The 26019-nt window shown below is 40.5% G+C and overlaps 1 protein-coding gene across 1 annotated transcript in view; it reads right to left on the bottom strand.

Moving 5' to 3' along the window:
- Positions 1-26019, bottom strand: part of fgd4a (FYVE, RhoGEF and PH domain containing 4a) — a 53272-nt gene that overhangs the window by 15147 nt on the left and 12106 nt on the right. The window contains exon 2 of the mRNA XM_042412838.1: positions 9173-9256. Coding sequence (XP_042268772.1) covers positions 9173-9256 — 84 coding nt within the window. The remainder of the gene's footprint in view (positions 1-9172; positions 9257-26019) is intronic.

Here is a 26019-nt window from a genome sequence, read left to right as displayed (position 1 = left end):
TCCATGTGATATAAATAATTGAGAAGAGGTCTTAATTTCTTGATGGACTCTGTCTCTTCTTGTCCAAAAATAGACCAAGCTGAAACCATCTGCACTTCCAGGAAAGAATATCAAGTTAGCTAACTCTATCTTGGAGAATGATCATTATCCTTACTGGACAAATACATAAAAACAAGCATTAGTTTACATTTTTGGCCATGAGAGCCACGCAACAAGCTGTAACCACAACAAGCTGTAAACAGCTTTATCTTCTAAAATTGATATGGTGAACATGTTAGTGAACAATTGTATATCCAACAGACACAGAACAAATAAGCATCATTTGGAGTTGTGTTTCTGGCCACAAACATAAGTCTAATATTCACCCTCCTTTTAGCTCTCTTTTGCTACTAATTCCTGAGGGAAACATCTGGCTCTATAGCCGCTAAATGCTCCACTATGGTCACCAGCTAGTTACAAACTTTGCCTGTCTCCCTTTGGATACCTGGCAGGTAACGTACACTGGCTTTATCAGATCTTTTTTGGCTGCAGCTGAACCAAAACATTAAAGCTGTAAAACCAAAACAATGAGCTGAAAGAAGCTAAAATGCTTCCTAGAGCTAAGGAGAGCAGTACTTATGGTACCTTTCACATTAGAAATAATCATTTGATCCATTGTAAACATAAAAATATTGAGTACAGCTTTAACTATAATACCCTATGTATATACTTTATATGTGGTGTATACTTCCAGATGCAGCTTGTTTACAAAAATTTTGTTACTACATGCCCAAATGGTTCTTGGAGCCCCATATTTATATATTCCACAGTAATCTTTATCTTAGCAATCCTGAAACAGAAAGAGTAAAAAAAAAACCACAGAATCATATAGTCATGGTTTCTATTTTTACAGCCTGACCGTAATTAAAGGCAGCAACTCTTGCAACTGTCTGACTGGAAACGGTCCCACGCTGTGTTTGGGATAGCAGACTTTCTAAACAGGGCCCCAAAATTACCAATCAATTCTAAAGGCGGCCTCAGGAATTCCTCTTGATTAAGTGCTTGGCTTCCCCCTTGGCCACATTAAGAGAAACATAAGAAAACATCCAGCAACATGTTATGCACCATTTTATACATATATGGCCCAAAATGAAGTCTACGCCTACAGATTATGCTCCACATACGGTATTTATCCTGGAAGATTGCAGGAGGTCTGCTCTCCAGAGCCTGACTCTGTCTGCCAGGGTTGTTATTAAATGTGTCAAACACCAGTCCCTCAGTTGTAAATCACCTCTGTGCTGTACTGTACTGTGCTGCACTTGAACCAGAGCAAGTTGTGCAGGTATTTTAAGTGTCACTTTTCAAGATAAGATGTTTGAATTAGAACAAGAGAGATTTAACAGCGATGTAAGTAGATATATCTGGAAAAACAAATATATCTGAACCGCATAAAAATCACTGTTAATTGTGTAGAACAAGATTTTGAATTACGATCAGATTATCTGTCTGAAAGCTCCTATCAGAACTATTAGGTCAATGACACACAGCCAGTCCTGTTACAGTAAGAAACAGGATGATCTTTACTTCCTTTCTCAGAACCAGAGTACTTTGAAGGAACTTCTGTTCCTGGTAACACACTTATTCTGGCATCTTCTCATTAAAACTGGCTTGGCACAAGTGACAGACCACCGTGCGCAGTAAATTAGTAGCAGCCAGCCACCACCCCACGGAAACACTTTAATTCTCCTTTCTCATCTGTGTGACAGGGAAGGAGCCCTGTTGTCTGGATCTGAGACTTGTTGATGTGAATGATAAACAAAAGACTACTTTCAGCTGAACAAGGAGCATGATCTATATCAAACCCCAGTTTTAAAGCTACAAATATATTTTATATGTGATGCCAGTGAATATATATTTATATCCTCACTGGTGCTTTTACTGTACATAGGCAATCTGCTTTTCATAGAAACCAAAACTTTGTTGCAGCACTGCTGCAATCCAGGAAGTGAGGTGTTTATAAAGAAGTCAAACCGATACTCGACCTTTGCCTTTGTCCTTGTTGGAGGATGGGAAGACTTGCTGCCATGGCAACAAGCACGTTACCCTCTGAAGATGCAAAATTTATTTCACTACTGAGCAGACTGAGCCTGGAGGCATCAGCTTCTATCTCAATAAATCCAAAACTACACATAGAGCGTTAAGAAATGAGAAAGTCTCTCATAAAGGTCAGGTGTCATTGTGAGTAAAGACGTGTGCAAAATATTGGCTTGAAAAGCACCTAGCCTCAACATTCAACTAAAAACAGCTTCTTCCCTTACTGTGTGAGTGTGAGACAGAACAATGTCGTAATCTCTTCAAAGCAAAGGTGTTTGAAACCAAACGCTGCCCAGTCCATCTTCATTTTCAAAAAGATTGAGTAGGGAGGATCTACTTTCTTTCTTCACCTGAGCTCAGTGTGATCTCTGCTACATCACAGCAACAGAAGCAATAGAGTTTACTGAAAGCTGGAGAAGGAGGCTGAAGGAATGTATCCCTCCGACACAAATATCTCTCTCTGCTACAAAAAAACAAACAGTGTCCAAAAATAGTGAATCATCCCAACTAGTGCTTAAGATAGTTGGGCTACAGGGATGGCAAAGCTTGTTGATCTGTTGGTGAAATGTTTTGGTCCTGAGTGGAATATCTGGACAAAGTACTGAATATACTGAGTTGAAATTTTGTACACACAATCATGCCCTGACAATTATGAAACCTCACTGCTTATGCCTACATAACTCTTTTGGCCTATTTGAAGGAATGAACAGTTCATAATTCAAGGACACAAATCTCAAATTTTAGGGAATTAATTACTAATACTTACTGAATTACTGTACTAAATTTCATGGTAATCCATCCAATAGTTGTTGAAGTCATTTTACTCAAAACCACAGATATGTACTTCATGGTGGCACTCAAGAAAATGTCAGTCAGATCACCAAGGTCATTAGGATACATCCTCTGGGGACGATAATGTCTATACCACTATTCATGGGAATCCATCCAGTGGTTTTTGAGATAACTCAAAAACCACTATTGACTGTCCTATGAGGGTGAAAATGCCAAAAAAAATAATATAAAAAACAAAATAAACAAATAACAAAGCAAAACAATACAGGACAATGGGTCCTATGTCTGCAGCAAAGTTTGAGGTACTTCCTTATCCTTTAAGAACACAAACAAAATGTCCTCATGGATGTGCAGGTGGCCAGGTGTGCCAGCTGCCTAATCTCCACTCAGCCTCTCAATCAAACACTATTAAGTGAACGTTCAGGATATTTCTGTCATCAGCTCATGACATCACCATCTCACCTGACAGCAGGCCTGTCTGGCCAGTCTTTTAAGTGTCACTTGTTTTGCCCTTTTTGTCCCTCCTCCTAACTCTCCCTCTGGCAAACTGTGCTGATACTCCAGTGTTAGAGCTCTAGTTGAGAAACAAAGGCACACCTGTCTGTTTGGTGCAGTGTGAATGTGTCCCCACCCTGCCAGCTGCACATGAAGCCGGGCTGAGGAGGGTATGACATGGCTCAAAACCGAGGCTTTGTCTTAGGCCCCATGGGTGCGACATTCAGATCACAGGGAATGTCTGAGAGGACTTTTTACAAATTCTGCTTCTTCTTAATAAATGGGCTGGCATATTAAAGAGCGTCTGGGTGGCTTCAAGTCAGCTTCTGCACAGATAGAGTGATGACAACTCTCAGTGAACATGAGAGACGAAGATGGATAGAAGAAATCAGAGTCGAAGTTGAAGTAAACAGCCATATTCTGAATATCTTATCAAAAAATCCTTCACACATCAGTTTACCATAAATCAGCTTTGAACTGTTACAGCATGGTTGAAGTGGGGTCAGAAATGATGGAGTGCAGTAATCATCCTGTTCACACATAATGCATAGGCAATGTATTATATCAAAGGCTCCGCCAGTTTTAGAGTGCAAACATTGCAACATTTTTACATTCTCACAAATCAACAAATCAAAAAGCAGGTCAATATGAGTGCATGCAAGCTGATTCTAGTCGTCCTCAAAGCGTGGTCTGGTGCAAATCCGCCAAAATCAAAGGCTGTAACAAGTACATCTAATAAGAATTGAGAGAAGACAACACGTGCGAAAGAGAATCTAAGGAGAAGGATTAAACAAGGACAGTAGAAGTAAAATACTTTGTTGAGTTTAAAATCCCAGTGAATGAACTCACCCTATGCTTGAGACAGCCGGGAAAACAGTTGTGGAGTGTATTCTCAGCGAGGGACCACGCTGTATGTGTGTGAGAGTGTGTGTGTGTCCCAGAAGAGCACTAAGTTTAGGCTCCTTGCGATCTTCCCAGGCAGTCCCGCTGCTAAGTGACTCAGCTCAGCAAGAAGTCTCACAGAACAGTACATGACTCCTCCCTCACTCTCGCTCACACACCCCCTATTTAAGTGGCTTTTGAAAAAGTACAAACCGCATAAACTAAGACACACACACAAGTGTACACACACACACATCCAGGAGCAGTTTACCATCCTAACAAACTGCAAATCTACAAATGAGAGACTGGGGCAAGCTACACACTCCTGCATGGACAGTGCTTCTCTATTGATCGTTGACATGTAGAAATGAACAGCAGTAAATCAACAAGGGGATATGAAATTTGGATTCATGCCATATTAAATTCAGCAGTTGCACAGCCCTACCAGGAAAAACCTGATTAAATTGTTCTCCAGCTTCCTCTCGCTTATTGATATCATCAGTTTTACTCTCATAATCATAAATTAATCAAACAAATGAAGCCTGTTGCAGAGTGTTGGTGTGAAACAAGATCACTGGTAGAGGACACACTCGCCTACATAACAGTCACTGCTTCTTTCTTTCTGTCCACCGCTGGCATCAGTTAGTCTGATCAATGATTAACAAACACCACAGTAAAGCAGCCTAGAGCGCCACGCACCAGTTCTCTCATCTCCATGCTAAATTCTAAATGAAGCCCAAAGCCTCGAATTTATTATTTTAAACTACCATCCCATCAACTTCTCCCCCTCAGGCTCATTTCTTGTGCAAATATTTAAAGCTGTAAAAACAGGACAAACGAGAAAAAACAGTCGACAAAACTGAGTGAGTCAACACAAACGAGTCGAAAGTAATGATCTCAGGGGAAACGTGTCTGGTAGAATCCATGAACACCAGACAGGTTTAAATCTAAAGTAACTTTTATGAAAATGAAACATAGACCCCAGAAACAGACTATTTATAACTGTGAACGAGATGTACCTTTTGCAGAAGTCGGCACAGGGAACCAAGGCTCACGCTTCTCCATGTTCTGCATCTACGTTGTGTGCAGAGCAGTTACTTGCTGTCTGTTACAGTCACGCTCAAAGGTTTTATGTTATATATCAACTCTGAGGCATCACATGATTACAAAAATAACCCTAAAGCAACACAGGAAGTCTTTATTTAAGCTAAGGGCTTAATACATACGATATAAATTACGACACATGCGGCAACAACTCTCTGCATGCTCACTGATGGGCGTTATGTGTCAACAGAGTAGTATTAGAAGAAATGACAGGTATTATTTTTCCACTGCCAGTAAACCAGTCTGACCAACAGAAATTCCACACACTATATTCCCTTTATTTAAAAGCACATGACTGCTGTAGCACAGTTGAGGTTAGTGTAAGGTTCCCATCGTTTCAAAAAAGTGAAGCAAACATCTATGTATTAAGTGCAAACCCTGAATGATTGTGCAATGATGACCAAAACTGCTCTCTCATGCTCATATCTCATATGTTGGCACCAATAAAGACTAGATTCAGACTTCTGCGGATGCCTGCAGCCTTGTTGTTCACTGGTGTCTCATAGATACAGGACTGACTGGTGTCTTCAAAGAGGCTGACAGTGACATTCAACCTCTGACCTAAGCAAAGGCTGCACAGAAGTTAGTTAGTTGAGTTAGTTTTTTTTTGTGATATGAGACACTGAATCTTGAGTTTGTTTTTTTTGTCAGAGCATTTGGACTGATGGCTTAGTGAAAGGTCAAAGTAATGAATTTCACCATTAACCCACAGTTAATAATTTCTTGTCTTAATTTAGATTTTTAGCTTCATTTAAGTCTGAGTTCGAACTTTTACTATTTTAGATGTAAGAAGGCATCTTTACAAGTAATAACTTTTCTTTTCTTCTCTCTGCTTTGCTGGGAAAGTAGTTATTTTCTTGTCTGATGTATATCATGCACATGTATACATATAAAAACAAATATCTGACCAGAAAGTCAGAGTTGCCCAGCAGTTGGGCTAACCCTAACCCCAACCCTAACCCCAACCCTAACCCCAACCGTAACCCCAACCGTAACCCCAACCCTGCCCAGCAGAAATCTAGCCATGTTAACCTGGTTCTTGCACCTAAATGAAGGAGACTTGGTTTGGATTTGTGTGGATTTGTCCCAAGATATTTGCTTTTTCTGCATATCAGCTGTCAAATACAGAATGAAAGAAATGATGGTGTCTTTAGGATCTTGACATGCTTGAGATGCTTTCTTAACATTGTGGACAAAATACTTCAAGAGGCAGATGCAAGATACTGAAAGACACACACAACTTTTTCTTGTCACTGTTATAAGGTCACGCATGCTATAAATAACAAACTGACACCCACACAAAACCTTGTGGTGTCCTACATCGCTCAGTGAGATTAGGGGTGTGCACAGTTTCACATCTGGCTTTACCCTGGTACATGAAGCATTCATTGTGTCCATCATGCTGGTACAGACAGTGTCAGTGTGTGAGTGTGTGAGTGTGTGTGTGTGTGTGTGAGTGTGTGTGTGTGTGTGAGCCAGTGTAACAGACAGGGTAACAGATAATCATGACCACCCGGCATGGAGGATTAGCCGTTTCTGTTCAACTACCCAGACTTTCTTCAGATTAACCCTGCCTCATCCTCTAATCCAAGGGCCAGTGTGAGATTAGAACCCCAGTCTGCTCTGTCCAGGAGGTACAGGGACACAAAAATGTCAGGGATGTGGGGTGTGTTGAAAAAGAGGATGAAATGTGGTGAGGTGAATGAGTGTAAAGAGAGATGGGTAAAGGGAAAGCAGAGAAATGGGCACAGTGGTACAATTTCTCAGGGTACAGATGAGGCAAAAGGTGAGGAAAAAAGCTGAGAGCTCTGAAGAAAAAGAGGATGAAACAGACAGGAGGAAAGAGCAAGAAGGGCGTGATGAAAATAGACAAGTGCAGACCAATGAAAAGCCAGATGGAAAAGGGGTGAAAGGATAGAGGGAAGAGAATATGGAAGAGAGAAAATGAGAAAAAGTGAAAAATAGGAAGACAGTGGAGGCAGGAGGAAAGCACTCATTCATCACACGGATGCAGACTGCAAGACACACACACACAGTTTGATATAAAAATAGAGCAGAGACCAGCAGCTTTCGTCACGCCCCTGCATAGCTGCAAGCTGCAGGAGTGTTCATACTGCCCTTCACAGCATCATCCTGCATGCACCATCTCCTCTTTTTGCATATGAACCTCTTCTTAAAGTTCAGCTCACTGAAGGGGAATTTACTTAACCTCTTCCACTCCCCAAGCATGTCGGCGTTTCAGCTGACATTAATGTCTTTCAGAGGCTGTAGTGGGCGGGCAGTTTTAAAGCTACGGTATGACACTAGACGACCTAAGGAATCGGTTGGTACCAACCATGCCATGCTAGCTTGTTGGGAAATAATGCGCCAAAGTTAGGCTAAATTTTAGCGAGGGAAAAACTGGCATGGGCATTTTCAAAGGTGTGCCTTGACCTCTCATCTCAAGATATCCAAATGAAAATGTGTTCTATGGGTACACACAAGTCTCTCCTTTACAGACTTGCCCACTTTATGCTAATCCCATGCAGTTTTGGGCAAAAAACATTTTTTTTAATGCAGTATAAATGTGTTATTTTTGTCTGTTCTAAAAATGATATGTTTGAATATTTCTGCATACTGGGGTCCCAAAACAGTATTGGAATTGCATAAATTGGGTATGACTGGAAAGCTGAGACTCTTGTGGATTCAATGAGCCCAACTGTAATCATTTGTGATGATGTTAGTCCCCACAATAGCTATTTCATTGTAGTGAGACCATTTTTTGAAACTTGACTTCACTGTATAAAATGACCTATTGTGACCTTGAGGATAATCACAGCGTCATGAAACTTGATATCCACAAACTAGAGACCTCAGGCATCAAGAGGATGTATGGCTTTCCTAGGTATTCTGACAATAAGGGGTTTCTTAGTAATTTCCAGAACATTAGTGCTTGCCATCCAATCTCTGAAAAATGCAATTCTTACAGAAATCTCCAAATGTCAAAAGTTTTTGATACCAAATCAAAGCATGAATTTTTCTGTGGTGTTCCTCAAGGTCTTGGTGTCTTAATGTGGTATTTTGGATGGATTTTTGACCATTTTTATCAATTCTTGAGTGGTCAAAAATGGTTAACTTTTGCACCAATACTGTGTAACAAAAGGTATCAACCCAAAAATTGCTGAAACAATTGCTGAGAAATAATTGAGCATGTGAATGGCCATTATATACTTCCATCATAATGTTCTAAGCCCTTATAAACTTTCAAAATTTGAATAGGCACCTAACAAAAACACAATGTTTATTACAGACTTATTACTAGAAAAACTTGACACGCTGTGCTGAGCTGCACCTCAAATTATTCTTCAGGTTAACAGCTTTCAGATTATGTATACCACTTCTATGTGGCATATGCTGTTGACCTGCTGAGGTAGAAGAGCCTGCTAGATCTGGCCAAGTTTAGAAAGAACTGAAAGGCCACATATGCTTGAAACGCCTGTTGCGATATTGATTTCAAAGGCAAATACACGCAGGCCTCCTGCTGCGAATCTGAGTTGGTGACTGACAAGTTACAAAGCTTTGCATCTTAATAGAGCTACCTCCCACACATCACAGGATGAGGACCAAGAAGAAGTAAAGAAAAAAAAATGGCTGCGATAGGTAACCACAGGAAATAACCTATATAAACACACAAGTGAGTTTCAAATAGCCACACACCTTTTTTATTGAACACACAGATGAGCTTTTTTGCAAGGTGAGTTTTGCAAAAAAGATGCATGTAAGAGAAAGAGAGAACAGAAGGAGGGGGTAAGATGGCTTTAAGGTGTGTGAAGGTGATGCTGCCTACCTCTGGAGTGTTCGATTTTCACCGCTACGCACGCATCCTCGTCAGCGTTCTTGGACTGGAAACAGCCAGTTTCACCTTTCTTCTCTGCAATGACAAAACAAAGGATTCACTGTAAAAAGAAGCTGACACCCTTGTTGTAGAGTATGATATTTAAATACATGAACGCCATCTGAGGCAGGAGCTTCAAGCAGTTCCAATGTTTTATTTAAGAGTGGCACCAACTCAGTTGTACAGAGAGAGGAGATGAAAATGAACATGGAGGAATAAGAGGAAGGAGAAAACATGGCATAACATTTCTTATTTTCCAACTCTGCAGTGGAGACAACATGCTGGACATGCATGAAGATGGAGATACTCAAAGCTGCAGGAGATTTGGAGCACTAGTAGCTGCATTTATCATGATCAGGACTTGTGTTTGTTTTGAGAATGAAAAGGAATATGCCACCCCTTGGAGACAGAAACCCTAATTAGTCTGTCTGTGATATGTAGGGCATCGTCTGTGGGGAGAGCTAACACTCTTTCAACACAGCCGTTTAATATGCACATAAAAGATTAAAGAGAAAATAGCAACGGTAGTAAAAACAATGATGGGCTCACATGAGTATTACTCATATACACACACACACACACACACACACATACCCCAATGCTCTAACAGTCTGATCAAATATGGAGTATCAAAGCTGTACTATGATTAACATAGATGTTCCCATGCAGCAACATGTGCGGGTGACGCACAGCACATTATACAAGTCGTACAACAGTACAAATTAACCTTGAGTTGACTTCATTCAACTTTTCTCTCTCCAGCAATGCACTGGCGTTGACATCGCAGTGATGATGAAAATGGCACCAACCAATCAAAATGGTGAGTAAGTTGTTTCATTATCTTTCATCTTTTTTCATGAAACTGATTTCTAGACTGATTTCTGCAAGAAAAGTGATATCAATCCATGTTTTCTAACACCTGACCAGCAGTGCGATATGACTGGCTAATATCAGGTTATCACAGATACTGCATATCAGTGACAACTGTATGTTGGCACATATGCAAAAAGAAGCAGCAATAAATGCATTACCTGTTCTCAATAAAGATAAATACAGTTTTGTTTTATGTATTTTACTTTATAGTAATTTAAAATGATTTAAATTTCAATTATGTTTACAGTTTAAAATATACTGTTATCTCACATTTTCGGTCACTGTTCTCGTTGATAATTAAAGGCACTCTGCTGAGATTTCTTGTAAATAAACAAAATTTATGTTAACATTCAGCATTTCTCACCAAAATGCATTGTTTGTATCGTTGAGGTCTGACAAATGAGTTGAATGTATTAGATGATTATTTGAATATTTTAAATTGTGCATTGTTTACAATGACATTTGCTAGCTTGCAATATTCTTCACTGCACATGTTGGCACATTATTACATTTCTTGGTGCGTTACCTTTGCCAACTGTCAATCAGCAGAATAATGAGGAACTGATGGCAGGAAAATGTACTGGTGGACCTGCTCTTGAAAACATTGCTTCATGGCGCTATTAGTGGTCAAAAACTCCACAGGGTACCTTTAAGTTTATTATTCAACTGCAAAAATATCTTTACTCATGACAACTCTTTATCACCAAATGTGTGTTTGTTATATGTTTCTACACAAAAAATCGTCTCAGTCGTGCTGTAATGTTTTCACAATGTAGGAGAATAATCACCTCATAATAATACAAGATGCTTCCAAAATCTCAAAAGGGAGAAGGTATAAGTCCATTTATATTTTGTCATTGAATCAATCTTTTAGTAGACTGTCCATGTGAACCATTGTTTCCCTCAACTATATTTAGTATTTAGCACAGTATCAGTTGGGATGTAACAACACAGTGCTGAACAGAGAACGACATAATGGAGTGTAGATAATGCCACATAAAAGAAAAGTGGACAAACTCAGTGTGGTGCCGTGCTAACAGTCAAGGGGAGGTACAAATGACTGAGTGTGTGTGTGTGTGTGTGTGTGTGTCCGTGTAAAGGGGGGGGTATAATATCCTGGCTCAGGGATTAAAGGAGGGCTTTCTCCACCCACCATCTGGACTCCTCATGACAGGCCTCCTCCTGCTGTCCACACACACACACACACACACACACAAAAAACTTATTTTACAATACATAAGTTGAACCCCAATCTGTTATATAAGTTCCCTATTCAGAGTATAACACATGTAAGCAGCTTATCAAAAGCATTACACACATATCAGACATTTCCCCATAGAGACAACCCACTAACTGAACTGTGACCCTCCCAGCAGACTCACGGCCATGTGACCAGTATCATCATGATGCCTATTGTTTCCTCAAGTGGGGGAGGTGTCACTGAAAATCCACGCATAATGAAAAAAGAAAATGACACACACCCTACCAGAATGTAAGTGACAACAACCCTTAATATGAAACTATTTTCATGAGGGATTAAAAGCTTAAATGAGTGCATTTCTAAAATGTGGGTGTGGAGGAACCAGGCTTCTACAATGATGTATGACTGAGGAGAGGTTACTGGTCCAGCTACTTGCCCGACCCCAAACATCCTCTTCCTTTCTGTCAACTTCCTGTTTTTCATGTTCAATAATCTTCAAATCTTCACAGAGTGACCACAGCAGATAGACAAACTGCTTGAGATCATATGTACATATTCAGCCACTATGTGAACGCTGCAGACCGGTGAGGCAGGATTTAGGAAGTTATGTAAGGCACAGGTCTGAATACTGAGAGTAAAACTCAGAGTCACATCTGTACCTGCCTTTTGGTTTCATCTCGGTCTAGTATTGATAATAACAAGCTGGTGAGAGTGCCACAAAACATAGTGTTGAAAAAATGTCTCAAAATTTGTGGCCCAATAACTGTGAGAGAAACTGAGGAATTAGGAAAGCGGTGTCAGTTTTTTTCACTTATGATGTTTCTTGCTTACTTACTGTCAATTACAGTAAGCACAAATTACAGAAGTGAAGGTGGATACACAGTAAGGTTATTGACGCATATATGACCACAAAATTGCATCTCCTGGATGTCTTTGGGATTCAGTTTCCTCTACTTAGCATCATGAATTAAACACGCATCACAGATGGCAAACTGTAGCAAATCCTCCAATGATGGTAGTCAAAGAACATAAAAACCACAGTTAGCAGTTAGATTCACAGTAGTCCAATCTGCTCTCCACTTAATGAAAAGCAATTTTAACTCTTAAGATCCTGAAACAACTGAACATGACATGAGAAAATAGAGGCCATAATTTTATTACGACTACAATTTGGTGGTTTGTGTTTTATTTACATAAAAATGTAAATATCAAAAGCACAGTGGTGTCCTCTCTTTGACACATACACCATGTGCTTATATAGTATAGATAATGAAATGTGACATTTATCACAGCTTCAGAATTGTGTGTGTTTGTATATGCAGCAGTATCTCCCCATCAGAATGTGGTGTAAACAAACATCTGTCTCTGTTTACATTGACTTCCTCTATAGCAACAAGAGGACTCCGACAGACGGCTGTAGCGTGGAACAGCAAAAGGGTTATAACCCGTGTCTGATGTTCAGTCAACACACCAAATGGCGTACTAGTGTCTCTACTGGCACTACTCGCATATTTTCTACGCTTTTCGTCAAGCTGCTTCGTAATTCACTTCAACAAGCGTAGAGTCCAACTACTGAAAGTGCTCATGGATGCTCTGTGTATAGTAGAACCAGATGCCAACTATTCAGAAGTAAACTTAAACATATATTAAGCAAAACAAAAGAAAATGTCAACGATGAAAATAAAAAGAAACAAATCAAAACTAAAATCACGAACTAAAATGTAGAAAAATTAAAGATCAAATCATCCTTGTTAACTTATAGGTAACATTAATTATTGAACTTGACTCAAAATCAAATAAGGTTCTACTTTCATTTTTTCACACAAAATACATACACATATTGTATCATACTTGAACATATAAAAATCACATCAGCTGCAGCCTGTAACAGCTAACTTGATTGTGTCCCCTTTCCCTTTGGCTTTACTCGGCGTCATTCATGGCTCACCGTGCATGTCATGCATAATTATCTCCTCAATATTCTCCCCACGGCAGACACGTTGCATGTTTAGAATGTTTTTAAGATGACTGTACCTTAACTGACGGATGCATCTGTGTGTGCAGGGGTTTTGTGCTAAAAAACAGTGCTTCCTCCAGTTTATTTTTTCTCAATGGTTCAAAGACAGAGTCCACTTCTAATCTCTTTACTGAAACCAAAACAAACTGTATTTTTTTGACCTCACTGAGCTGCCTGGCTGTTTAACCAAAGAAAGCATTTCTACAATACCTGAGATCTCCTCTCTCCAGTGCGGCTGGGATTTCCCCGTCTTGATAACCACACGGTGTTTGTCCATATCAGAATCTCTCTTCAACTCAGTTTTATCTATATCTATAAATTACAGTCCTCTTTTCAGACACAAGTTTCCTCAAGTCCTCGTCAGCTGGTTGCTTCATATCTGTGTTTACCCATCAAACCTTCAGAATACCTGCCGTGTCACTGTACAAACCGGTTCCCTGGAAACTAGAGTCACCAGGTGTGAAAGAGAATGGGAGGAGGAGGGAGTAGGGTGAAGTCGTCCTTCAAGACGCTGATTCACGGACGCTTATAGTGTTTTGAGGGTTAGCCAGCACCCAAGGACAACCCCATGGGTTGGGAGGAGGAACCAAGGGAGGGGGGGGTAAATCACTCCTGAGGAGAAAGGGCAGCAGAGAGAGGGGTGAGTGAATGGAGAAGTGCCAAAGATGAAAATTAACCAGCTGTAGCAGTTAATATTTAACTATCTGCAGCTCTGCAAAATAAGCAAATAACCCATTATCAAACACATTTCCTACCAGGATAAACTACATTATCTTTTTAGCTAATTTTTTGCTCCTGTGCCAGTGCATCCAATAACTGTATTTTCACACATGCTAATTGTGTTACACAAAACCCCCGACGCCTAATTTGAGCCTAATCTGACTCCTGAAATACTGCAGCAGAAATTCATGTTACACACAGAAAAAAAAAAAAACTAAATCACCAAGCAGAATCTGCACTTATCGTCCTATAATGATGAGAAATAGATACCATTAAATATAAAAGAAGACCATTTCTGCCCATAAGGACACAAGAATGCAAAGTAACCTTGGCTTCATTTGCATAGATGCCCTAGATTGAGATAACTACCATTCAAATGTAACTCATAAATAATGGAAAAGGGGAGAACATATTAACATGCCAAGTCACACCCCTTTAATCATACTGAGGTTCATGCTGATGATAATGATGTGTGTCCGTGTGTGTGTGTGTGTGTGTGTGTGTGAGAGAGCAAATGTCTGAGGTTTTCATGCTTGACACAGAAGAGATTGGCTATTGAAAGAGGCCAGATGCGGCTGTCTCCCTGCTCTCCTGTCCTTCCATAATGGACAATTACCAAAGAGTTATGGTTTTCTCCCACAAACATAATAGAGTGAAAATTAAAAGGCCTTGTAAAGCCTTTATGTGTTCAAAGCAACCAGATGAGACCCTGTCTCCAGCTCATGGAGCAAACATGGTCATATGATGTAGTTTACTCTCCATCCAGCAATTCAATTCTGTAATTATTATACAGATAATAAGCCAATCAGAAAATTCTTTATTTACAATGATCTAAAGAAGTGGTTCCCAACCTGGGGTTCAGGACACTGTGGGGGGTCCCAAGATATACATGAGGGGTACCAAAATAATTGAAGGTATGAGAAAGAATATGAGAAGGAATATGTATATATTGTTATCTTTTACAAAAAATATTTTTTCAGACTTTTGTTTCATGCGGTATTAGTTGATTTTTTGGCCACTTGGGGGGCAACACAACAAGCTATAAATAGAGCAATGACATATTATCACACATAAGTTATCATTTTAACAAACAGTTGCCTATTTACACATCCAGGAGATATAGCGCAATATTAACATTGTAAGTAATATCCAATATTCGCTCTCTTTCTAGCTCTGTTTTGGTCTGTTTTATCCTGCTCTTTAGTGCTCCGCTATGCTAACTTTGTCTGCATGGACAGGTAGGCCTAACGTACAGTGAGTTTACCAGGTGTTATTCTCTGAAAACAGCTGCCTTCTGAGGATGGGGACAAATTGAATGAGAGCGGTGAGAGTGAACCAAGACAGTAAAGTTACAAGCCTTAAAACCAAAACAGTGAGTTAAAGATACTGAAAAGTTCTGAAGAACTGATGGGTGATAATTCTCTGTGGGATCATCACAAAGCTTGACCCCTTTCGCATTACATGAAGTTATTTGATCCGTTGTATATACTAAAATATTGATTTGGGGCAGCTTTAACTTTTAGCATTTTTCTTGTGAAATATTGGATACTTTTACCCTTTCATACCTCTAAAAACCCTTTGAAAAATCTATCTTTGGTCAAACTGCTTACAGCTCAAGTCAACACTAAGGCTATAACTTGTAATAAGGGGTCAAAAGCCAAGAATGTTGAGAACCCATTTAGCTAGTCTTAGTGAATTTGAGCAGAAGATTGTGGTACTTCTATGCAACAAAGCTTCTTCCAGAAAGCCTTCCTTTTCAGCTACATAATGGCCTGTATGCTTTTTTCCCTTTTGGACTTCCTCACATTCCACTAACTTTCTTGCGCCTCATGAAATTCGTACATCATGTGCAGACGCTGTCCATCTCCTCTCTGGCTCTCAGCATGCTCCCTACACAGCCTCAGTATGTGTAGATAAGCTTTTAGCATGATCTGAACATGCTCTCTGGCCCATGTCTAATGAGGGCAGGCCAAGTGGGTGACTGTGGTGTACTGTGATCCTGAACCTGAACGGCGCCCCCTCCCCCTTGTTAAACACTTCCTCTCCATACTTTTGAAGTCACTTACAGAAAGCGAAGAGGAAGCAGACAGATGTTTCTTGATTGTCACTGCAAGTATAATTATCATCCTGAGAAGGACACTCCGGATATCAGATGGCAAACACATTTAGTTCCATAACTGAATGAAACACGTGTGAAACTGTGACTGGTTTTGTTTAAAAAACAGATTTAGTGGTGGAGAAAGAATCTGAGTCATGAGAGTGCCATAATTGAGATCCAAACAGCAGTGTAGAGATAGTGGACTCTGTGATCACTGGCCACTGAGAAAGGGATCGATTGTTGGAATGAGAGTATGCGATAACATCAACAGGCAGCAGTCATTCTCTCTTTCTTGCTCTCTCTTACGACCTTCTTTTCACTGTGCCTCTTTTCTTTTCTCTACCAACCTGCCTTCTCTTTCTCCATCACCTTCTCTCTCCTTCTTCTCCCTTTGTCCCTCTGTGACCTGCCTATCTACCTTGGAAAACAGATCACAGCTGCATGGCAGGAGCTCCCAAATGTGTCAATCAATAGCCTGTCCGCCCAATCACCACGTCTGACTGGGCCCCAGCAGACCGGTCTATTTGTAAATGAACAACAGTGCTTATTCACAGTGTGCTCTTTTATGGTAAGACTGAATCAAATGGACTTGACAAGTCTCACAGATTAAGCACAGATATGAGGAACTGACCCATATCTAGCATAACAGACTGTTACTCTGTTCGTGTGTTAAAAGAAAGGCAATCAGAATGAGTCTATTAAAAGAGATAAACTACAGTAAACCCAAGTACAACAGCTGCACTCTCATATTTGTGCTAATTCTGTGAAGTTGAATCCTGCAGAGACACAAGCCCCAAGGGTATTTCTCTTATTTTCAAGCTATGTTTCCATTCAATGACCACGCAACCCATCTTTAAGCAAACTTTTAAAATGTTTACAAAAATAACCATTTAAATTTCCATCAGCTTGGCAAGAGTAAATGACTTCCTGAGCTTAAAATATAACTCCATCTCCAGGAATAACCACATGGGAAATTCTCACAAGCTGAATGCCTATGAGTAAATTGTTGTTACTCATCTGATGTTGGCTACAATTCTTGCTGTCTGGTGATGAAAACAAAAAAATGGGCTTGGTAATTATTGCGCATGAGTAAAAGGCATGAAGTCACAACAGAGGCCCTGAAAAAAAAAGGAGAGAGAGCACATGGCATTTGTGAAAGGTCGTGGCGGACAGATATTTTGCCCACCACACTTCAGGAGCTGATTTCTTAACAATGCAACACGTCTGAATCGTTTCAGTGATGATCATATCAAGCCTGTTTTCCCCTGCAAGTACTGTGCGTCTCAATTTCTAGGGCATTTCCTTAACTGACAAAGATTTTATGGCATCAAGGGGCCTAAAAACAGAACAAGTTCTTGTTTCAGTACTAACAATTTTTGGGCACTTGAAGGCAGTTGAAACAAGCTCTGATGACAACACTGACATATTGCAACTTTTCTGTTGAAATGGCGAATTTGTTAGCATCAGTAGATTCAGCAGATATAAACCAACATTAGCTTTCATTTGGAGTCATGACACATGGCACCACATAAAGATGTCCTTTACTCTCTCTTAAGCTTTGTTTATGCTCTCCACCAACTCCTAAATACTCTACTTTGTTCGGCCAGGCTAGCCACTAACTTTGTCTGCCATTTGGCACTGGGCAGCTAGCTTACAGTGGCTTTTTCTCTGACAGAAACACTCTGAGAGTGAACCAAGACAGTATCATTTTACAGGCCAGAAAACCAAAACAATGAGCCGAAAGACACTAAAATGCCCCCTTAGAACTGAGCTGCAGACTGCGGTGATCATTCTCTGTGGGTTCATCATGAGTGAGGCCTTTCACATAAAAGTAGTTATGTGTTGATTAAAGCTGCTTTAATCTAACTAATTCAACACATCATATTTCACATTAAATTACTCCTGATGAATTCTTTCTTTTAATCTGTCTGAATGTCTCTCTGTTTATCTCCTTCTATTGATCCTGGTGCACTGAGGAAACAGTAAGCAACAGAGATTCATTAATGTGAAACAGATTTGACTTAATGCATTATGGATGAAGTAAATAGATGCTGAATATAATGCCAATCAAACAGCATGGATAAGAACTTGTGTCTCAAACAGGGCCATTGTGCTCGGCATGAATGAGCCCCTCTGACTGGAGGCACTGGAGCCCATATTCTCAGCGCAGGGCTGGAATGCACAGAAAACCCTGCAGTCCTGCAAGCAAGCCTGCAGGCGAGCCCAAAGCCAAGGCTGGAGCACTAATGAGGCAGAAAGAGAAAGAGAGAAAGCTAACATTTAACATGACACAAACTTCCTCTTAAACCGATCATGTTTGAACTGAAATTATTTTCTCGCTTCCTCATTTCTGGCACTGCATTAATCATTCTCTTAAACCAGCACTCTTCACACACACACACTCAGTCCCCTGCTTTCCATACATCTGCGTTCACACGCGTGCTTGATGCACAAACACACACACACACACACACACACACACACACACACACATAGCACTTAATCTGACACGTCCTGATGGAATAAAGTGTCAAACAGAATCAGCATTTGTGGTCGGTGTCATGGGAAGCTCAGCAGAAAGACAAACCACTGTACAAAAGGAGGACAAAACGACAAGATGATGAGCTGCCAAAAAGCAGTGACGCCTCTGCAGGGCAATGACACAGCATTTTAAATTTAGCATTTGGAGAAACAGATGAATGAGAAATAAACACAATAATCCGAGATATAAAAGGGAGAGAAAGGAAGCAGGGAAGGTGAGGAGGATGGAGCTGAAGCTGCTGACAGAGCACAGCACAGAGTCAGATCCACTGAGCAGAGGGGATTTATACACACACATATTCTGCATACAGATACACACAGAATCCTGCTAAAAATAAATAAATAAATAAATAAAAATATATAATATAAATAAATAGTGAATAAGTGAGGCTTGCCAGCTTGGAGGCTGAGTGTTTGTCTCCCTCTAAAAACTCCTTACTGATTCATATCTGAGCCAAAGATGCCTCTCCCACCCTCCATGTTTCCACCTGAGCACTGGGATATGTTGCAGGAACTTCCTCGCGCCAAGAGGAAACCCCACCCTCAGTGGGATCACACACAAACCCGGCGAGGAGCCTTGTTAGTGAATGTCTGCTCCTATCGTAGCACAAACAGCAGCATCTGATAACACCCCTGCCCCTGCCTGTCTGTATGGGAAGCCAGGCTTAGAGAGTGGCGGAAGCACTCCAGAAAATATATTGCTGCAGATAAAGTTAATGGTTTCAACTGAAGAGATAGCTAGCCAAATGAGTTACAGAGCACACAGCAGGGAGATGTGTGGGGAGATTAAGCCAAAAGAGAAAAAAATGCATGGGGTGTATTTTCCCTTTTGTGTGTCTAGTAATAGAAAAGTCATTATTGCAACAATTTAGTGTTTTATAAATAATATTCACTGCGCCATTTTTCTTTCTTGATGTTAGGAATCGGGATAGAGCACAGCAACTACAAGCAGTTAGGGTTACATCTATCATCAAGGGATTGTATTACAGCTGTAATGACAAGGTGACTTAAAATCATGGTTTTGTTTGCACTTGGTTCAGCAACAGTAGGCCACAGTACACACAACCACACACACACACACACACACACACACACACACACACACACAGACTTGCATATTTTCCCACAGCTCACTGTGGACAGCTGAGGCCGATTACACCAACCATGGCAAACAGAGTTAACTGAAATCAACAGCAGCAGCCTCAACGTGCACAAGCATGTGTGTGTGTGTGTGTATGTGTTTAGTTGCAGATTTGTAGTGCATATCTTGAGACAGCCTGCAGCCCAGAGGCTCAGTCAACAACGCCTTAAAGAAAATTAATAGTCCCCTCCAGCCAGTACAACTCCCATTGCTTAGAGACCCACACAGCTCTCTTTCTCACATACACACACACACACTCTCTCTCACACACACACAACCACGGCTGCCACGCTTAGCTACAGTACCCGCCAGAGCAATATCCTGTGGTAAGATCTAGGGTTTGTCTTTTGTGATGTGTGCTCCTCCCTTTGTTAACCATCAGCCTCAGCAGGCGACGTGTTTCAAGATGTGTATGTTTAGAATAGCAAACAGCGTTTCAGTGTTTCAGTGTCTCTGTGGTCATATTTTGTCTATCAGCTGTGATAACCTGACGCCCCATGACTGCATTGTGCACTCGATGGATGCAGTGTGCCGGTGCTGATTGGCAAATGAGTTGAAAAAAAGGCTGAGAAGCACTAACCTGTGTGGAGGATGTGTCCAGTGAGACAAGCGAGTTTGAGTCCACTGAAGAAATTAAAATCCACTGCTTTACTGTGAAGTGAAAAGACCTCTCCCTCTCCTCTCCTCTCTCTCTTGTGCGCTCTGTCGCTTGCACACACTGGCAGGTTCAGGCTCGTGTTAAACTGCTGCCTCGCTGCATTGGTTGCATCGTCCCTTCCTTCCCCCTCTCTCTCTCTCTCCCTCTCTCTCTCTCTCGCTCTCTCACTCACACACACACACCGCACACTCAGTGACACACCGACTCGCTCAACCTCTTGTCCTCTCTGATGCTTGTTCTTCCTCTTCTTTTACCGTGTCCTCATTGCTCTATCTTCCTCTCCACAGCGAGTGAAGATAATCACATTCCAGCGGAGATGGGGCATATGGCGGGGGAGCGCCACTCAGCCCCGGAGTAAAGCCCACTCTGTGTGTGAGTGTGTGTGTGTGTGTGTGTGTATGCCTGTGTGTGTCGCATGGACAATCAGTCCCATTGTGTTGAATGAGGGGAGGGCCAGTGAGAGGGGAAGAAGCCAATGGCTGCGCTCATCTGCTGTCCCTGCTGCTGCTGGTGGCTATAGCAGATATTACTGTAGGTGCTGAGCGTGACACAAAATAACCCCCTCCAGGAAGAGAGAGGTGGGGGTGACACAAGAAAAAGTGAGGCATCTGTAGTGAAAGATGATGACGAATTGATCTGCCTGTTGGAGAGTAGAAGCCTGAAGTAGAGGTTTATGGAATCTCATTTATCATTTTTCATCTTCAGTGGTTTGTGTGATGTGCTTCGAAGTCTAGTCTTTCAGGGTTCACAGAGGAGCACAATGTAGGCTGGAAGTGGGAGAAGTAGAGATAAAAGCCACCCACTCTTTTCCCATGACAACCAAATCGGCGGCTACCCACACCCAATAGGAGGTAAATGGAGAAATATTTTTAAAATGGAAAAAAGCATAGATTTTGGTGAATATCAGTAAATGGGAAAACTAAGATGTGAATGCCTCTGATATTCTTGGAACAGATACATACAAAAACAAAAAACTGTGAATGCAAGTGACCTTTAAAAGTATTTTGGGGGCAAGTCCAAGTCAGGTCTCAAGTCAATCGAGAGAATCTGAGTCAAGTCTCAAGTCTTGCAATAGCGAGAGTTAGTCTCAAGTTAAACCTGCAGTGCTGAACTTTCACATATAAATGAACGTCTGTTACATTCAAGCCCTTGCCGTATGAGTTCACACAATGCTGATTAAGCTTATCACGGTCAGATAAATCTCTCTGTATTTCAGAGTTTTTAAATAACATGTTGGGAGGGACTTTCCCATGCTGGCTGTTTGAATGCGCACCCAGAGACTTCCTATGGCTGAGCCGGCTAACTTCCAGTTAGCTCTCTGCTAACTTGAACGGGGATAAAATAATTGAATCATGCGGCTCTACTATATATTCCAAATGTTATTGGACCAAATGGATCAAATTCTGATGGTGAAATGAATCATTTCATGGGGGTTGTGTGGCGCTCAAAACAATGTATCCACCGTTTTTTTGTTGGTATTTGTTTGTTTTTAAAGCTTGATTAATATTGTTCATACAAAGCTGAGACCAAATCCTTTCAAAGCATAAGCCTAATAATCAAATAACCAAGGTCTGTGCAAACCCTGCGTCATGCTGCCTTATTCATTTTTTAATGTTCCTGGACTTTATCGAGTAAAAACTTAACACTTGAATGTTTTCGCTTTAAAGTCTCAACTCAAGTCTGTCAGCAGTCATATCTCAAGTTCTCATTTTTCTGTCTTAAAGTGATTCTATGTCACTTCCCCTGAATAGTGACCACAAGTGACAATTACAAGATAATACTACATGCTAAAACGTAGTGTGACAGTGACACAAGCAAAGAGTCAGCTAATAGTTACCCAGAAATATCTATCTAAAGTTAGCTAACCTTAGCTACTGTAACATTAGCCACCAAAAGCTACTGGTCATACCAGACCAAGTAAATAAGTACTGACTTGAGCAATGGTGCATTTTATATCTTATGAATAGAGCTGCAACAATTAACTGATTAGTCGATCGACAGAAAGTTAATCGCCAACTATTTTGATAATCAATTCATATTTTTGAGTCATTTTTTAAGAAAACTGCTAAAATTCAATGCTAGCAATTTTCTTAAATGCTTCTTAAAGATGAATATTTTCTAGTTTCTTTAGGCCTTTGTTTAGTCCTTTATGACAGTAAACTGCATGTCTTTGGGTTGTAGACTGTTGGTCAGGACAACAAGACATTTCTGGTTGCATTTTGTGCTTTGGGAAATGGTGATTGACATTTTTCACCATTTTCACCCAGCGACTTATCAGTTCATCAAGAAACAGATTAATCGATAAAGAAAATTATTGTTAGGTGCAGCCCTACTTATAAATTCAACTTTTCATTTTTAAGACTAAAATTGTGTTTTTTCTCATTTCAAAAGGTTCAATTGCCTCTCTTCAAGTCTGACACAGGTTCAAGTTTCCAATTTACAGTTCTGTTGAAAGCCTATACAATGTTTCCATTTCAGGAACTAACAAGTTTTTTTGTTTTTTTTTAGCTTGATGACACTGCATGGTTTGTTTTCATGCTTTGTCATGTCACGTTTTGAGTTTTAACCTGATTTCACAAGCCAAAGTACTCAGATAATGTCACCAACTCATTAGAGTAACTAGCCTCCAACTAGAGTGAAGAAATAAAAAAAATCACATGATACATTTTTGGAAGTGCAAGAGAGTCTTTTCAAATGAAACTTCAGCCTTATGCAATATGTACAAACAGACAATAGATGTTTTGTGATTAGCGTCTCTTATCATTCACAGCAGTGGTCATCAGCAGAGTACAGACCAGAGAGATCTCTGCTGCGGTTGACTAGAGTGGATGAAGTGATGACATAGTGAGAGAGTGTTCAGTTCTCAAATTGTCAAACCTTCCTGTGAAAATGACCTACAGAAACCGTTAAGTGTTACAGTGACAAATACTCACATAGAGTGGGGTGTTACTTTCACAAGCTGTGTGAAACAATTGCAACAATGCTCTAGAACCTCAGGCACTCTGTTGCAAAGAAACTGTGCGTTTATGTCACTCCGTCCATCTCTTTCCTAATTCAGACTGGCAGCCCTCACAGTGCTGACCTCCTTTCTGTTCCCCGGTCTGTCATTGTGTATCCACCTTAATATAACCTTTTCTGTCCCCTTTCAACCTTACCTTTTACTTTAATCTTCACTCACTCAACCACTTTTTCCTCTATGACCGTCTCTATTTCATCCTTTCACCATTTCCTTTCCTGTTTCTTCTCCTCCATCCTGAACCCCTCCTTCTTTTTTACCTTCTTCATCTCACTTCCCTTCATTTCTAATGTTTTACCTCAGCTTGGGGCAACAAATCGATAGTTTATTAAGTGCCAGACATGGATGCCCATTAAAATGAACTTGTTTTGAGTCCGACATGCAATGTCCTGTTCACAGTCCCCTGTACATACACTCTAACAGTCTCACACACACCTTGACACAAATTTGAGTCTGTGCAGGCCTCATTACACAACACAGTAATTAGTGACCGGAAGGCCAAGACAGCAATAACTATATCCAGACCTCACCATCACCAGTATGTGTGCTGTGTTGCTTCGTGTCTCTGTGAACTGTATGTAGGTGTGTGTGTGTGTGTGTGCGCAACGTAAATTCAGAGTCATTACTGCCAACAGGTCAGTGCTGCTGCCGTAAGGGCACACATCCTGCGCGCGCGCGCGCACACACACACACCAAAATTCATGTAGACACGTAAAGGCCAACAGGTTCATACTTCTAGCTCAACTAATAGGACCCATAAAACAGAAGCTGTTGAAAATCTGCCATTTCAAAGCATCAGGGGAGTAAAGACATTCAAACATAAGACTGAGACATATCAGAAGACAAAGTGCAACCACTAATTTGCCTCATGATAAGCACAGATACAACATGCAGCACTTACAGTGTGTTTTGAGTAGAGCTGTAATGGTACACAGATTGATCATGCACAGACGACAGAGCTCTACGGAGCTTTATAGTGATTTTCAGATCAATGTTTTGGTTTTCCAGCCTGAAACTGTTCACTCTCACCACTCTCAAAGTGTAATTTTGGCAGCAGCAGGCAGGCCTCTAAGTAAATTACAGCAGCATCTAATAAGTAAGTAGTGAATCAGATGAAAACTGTTTTACGTTCAACACAAGCATCTTTGAAAATAGCAACATCACACACACGTGCTATTTCCACATCACTCGAGTCTATTAGAGAGGCAGGCCACAACACCCAAAGGTGCAAATTCTTTATGTGGCCTGCTCTGTGTACTGCTGCAGATAAAAAAAACATACTCAGTCATAGAGAACAAAAAGCACTTGAGCCCTGCTATAATGTTCCTTTGCGTGCGCATTTAGCAATAAAGTTTTTTTTTAAAGCAATACTGATATTGCCTTCTTTTATAATTAATAATTTAAAGAGAAATTATTGCCATTTCCTAGACCTAGTGTCAATGCTTTTCAAAATGAATGAACACTTTTATCTTTTGTTTTCTCCAGTGTACTGCAAACATGGGAAATCAATGAATCTCATATGGTGATTTTTATGGGCATCTAACTCATAGCAATTCGGGACCTAATTAAGCACTGCAGTTACTGTCCTAACCAAAAGTGACAAGTGAGGTTATTTATAGAAAGACTCCAACAAACGCAGTGTTATTTATCCTATGCACTGTCCCTGTCAGCTTTTACCCTAAATGGTGCTTATTCTGTTAAAAACTTGTAGATTATTTATCAAATTAATGGGACTGTTTGCACAGCAGGAGCTGAGAGCAATGTTCAGCCTCATTTTGGTTATTTAGAAAATATATGCTACTATTACAGAATCACATTCGGCTTTTGTTTCAGTGGTTGTCAGTGGTGATCTGAGCACTGCTTTAACACAATGACTTTCAGAAGAATTTCAAACATCTGGGGTGAACATTTGAATATTATGATAGCAAATCAAACCTCTTCGTATGGGCCAAACACATTCATTGATTATTATCATGAGGATGGCCTATTGTTTCCATGGTGACACTTAACAGAAGTACTGGTTTTCAGACGGTGAGTAATGGACCTGCTTAGGTATTCATTGCACAATATGCTTTCTGACATGCACAGGCATATAGTGCATACAGGCATTACTGTCATGCAAGTACACAGTCATGCATAGAGGACAGCCCACAAATCCATGGATTTTATTGCAGAGCGTGCACACAACACACACACAAGGAGGCAAACAAATAAATGCAGAAACAGCCACGCACAAAAATATACAACGCTCGGTATGAGAAATGCAATCAAACACTTAATGCACATGCTTCTAGGTGGTAGATAAGCTCTTCCTCGCCGCTATGCAAACGCAGATCAATCTGTTGTCACACACCGTGAGTGTCTGCTTTAAGAATCCTCACTGTACCTCTCCAGTCTCCGCACACATGCACAAACATGCCTAATTTAAACTGCCTCTGTTTTGTCTCCAGTTAAAATTCAAAAGTAATGAAACACATCATTAAGAACACCGTTCTGGACATTTTTTGTACCTTATTACATGCCAGAATCAAAAT

This window comes from Thunnus maccoyii, chromosome 5, assembly GCF_910596095.1.
Source record: "Thunnus maccoyii chromosome 5, fThuMac1.1, whole genome shotgun sequence".
NCBI lineage: Eukaryota > Metazoa > Chordata > Actinopteri > Scombriformes > Scombridae > Thunnus > Thunnus maccoyii.
This window is presented reverse-complemented; position numbering and strand designations above follow the sequence as displayed.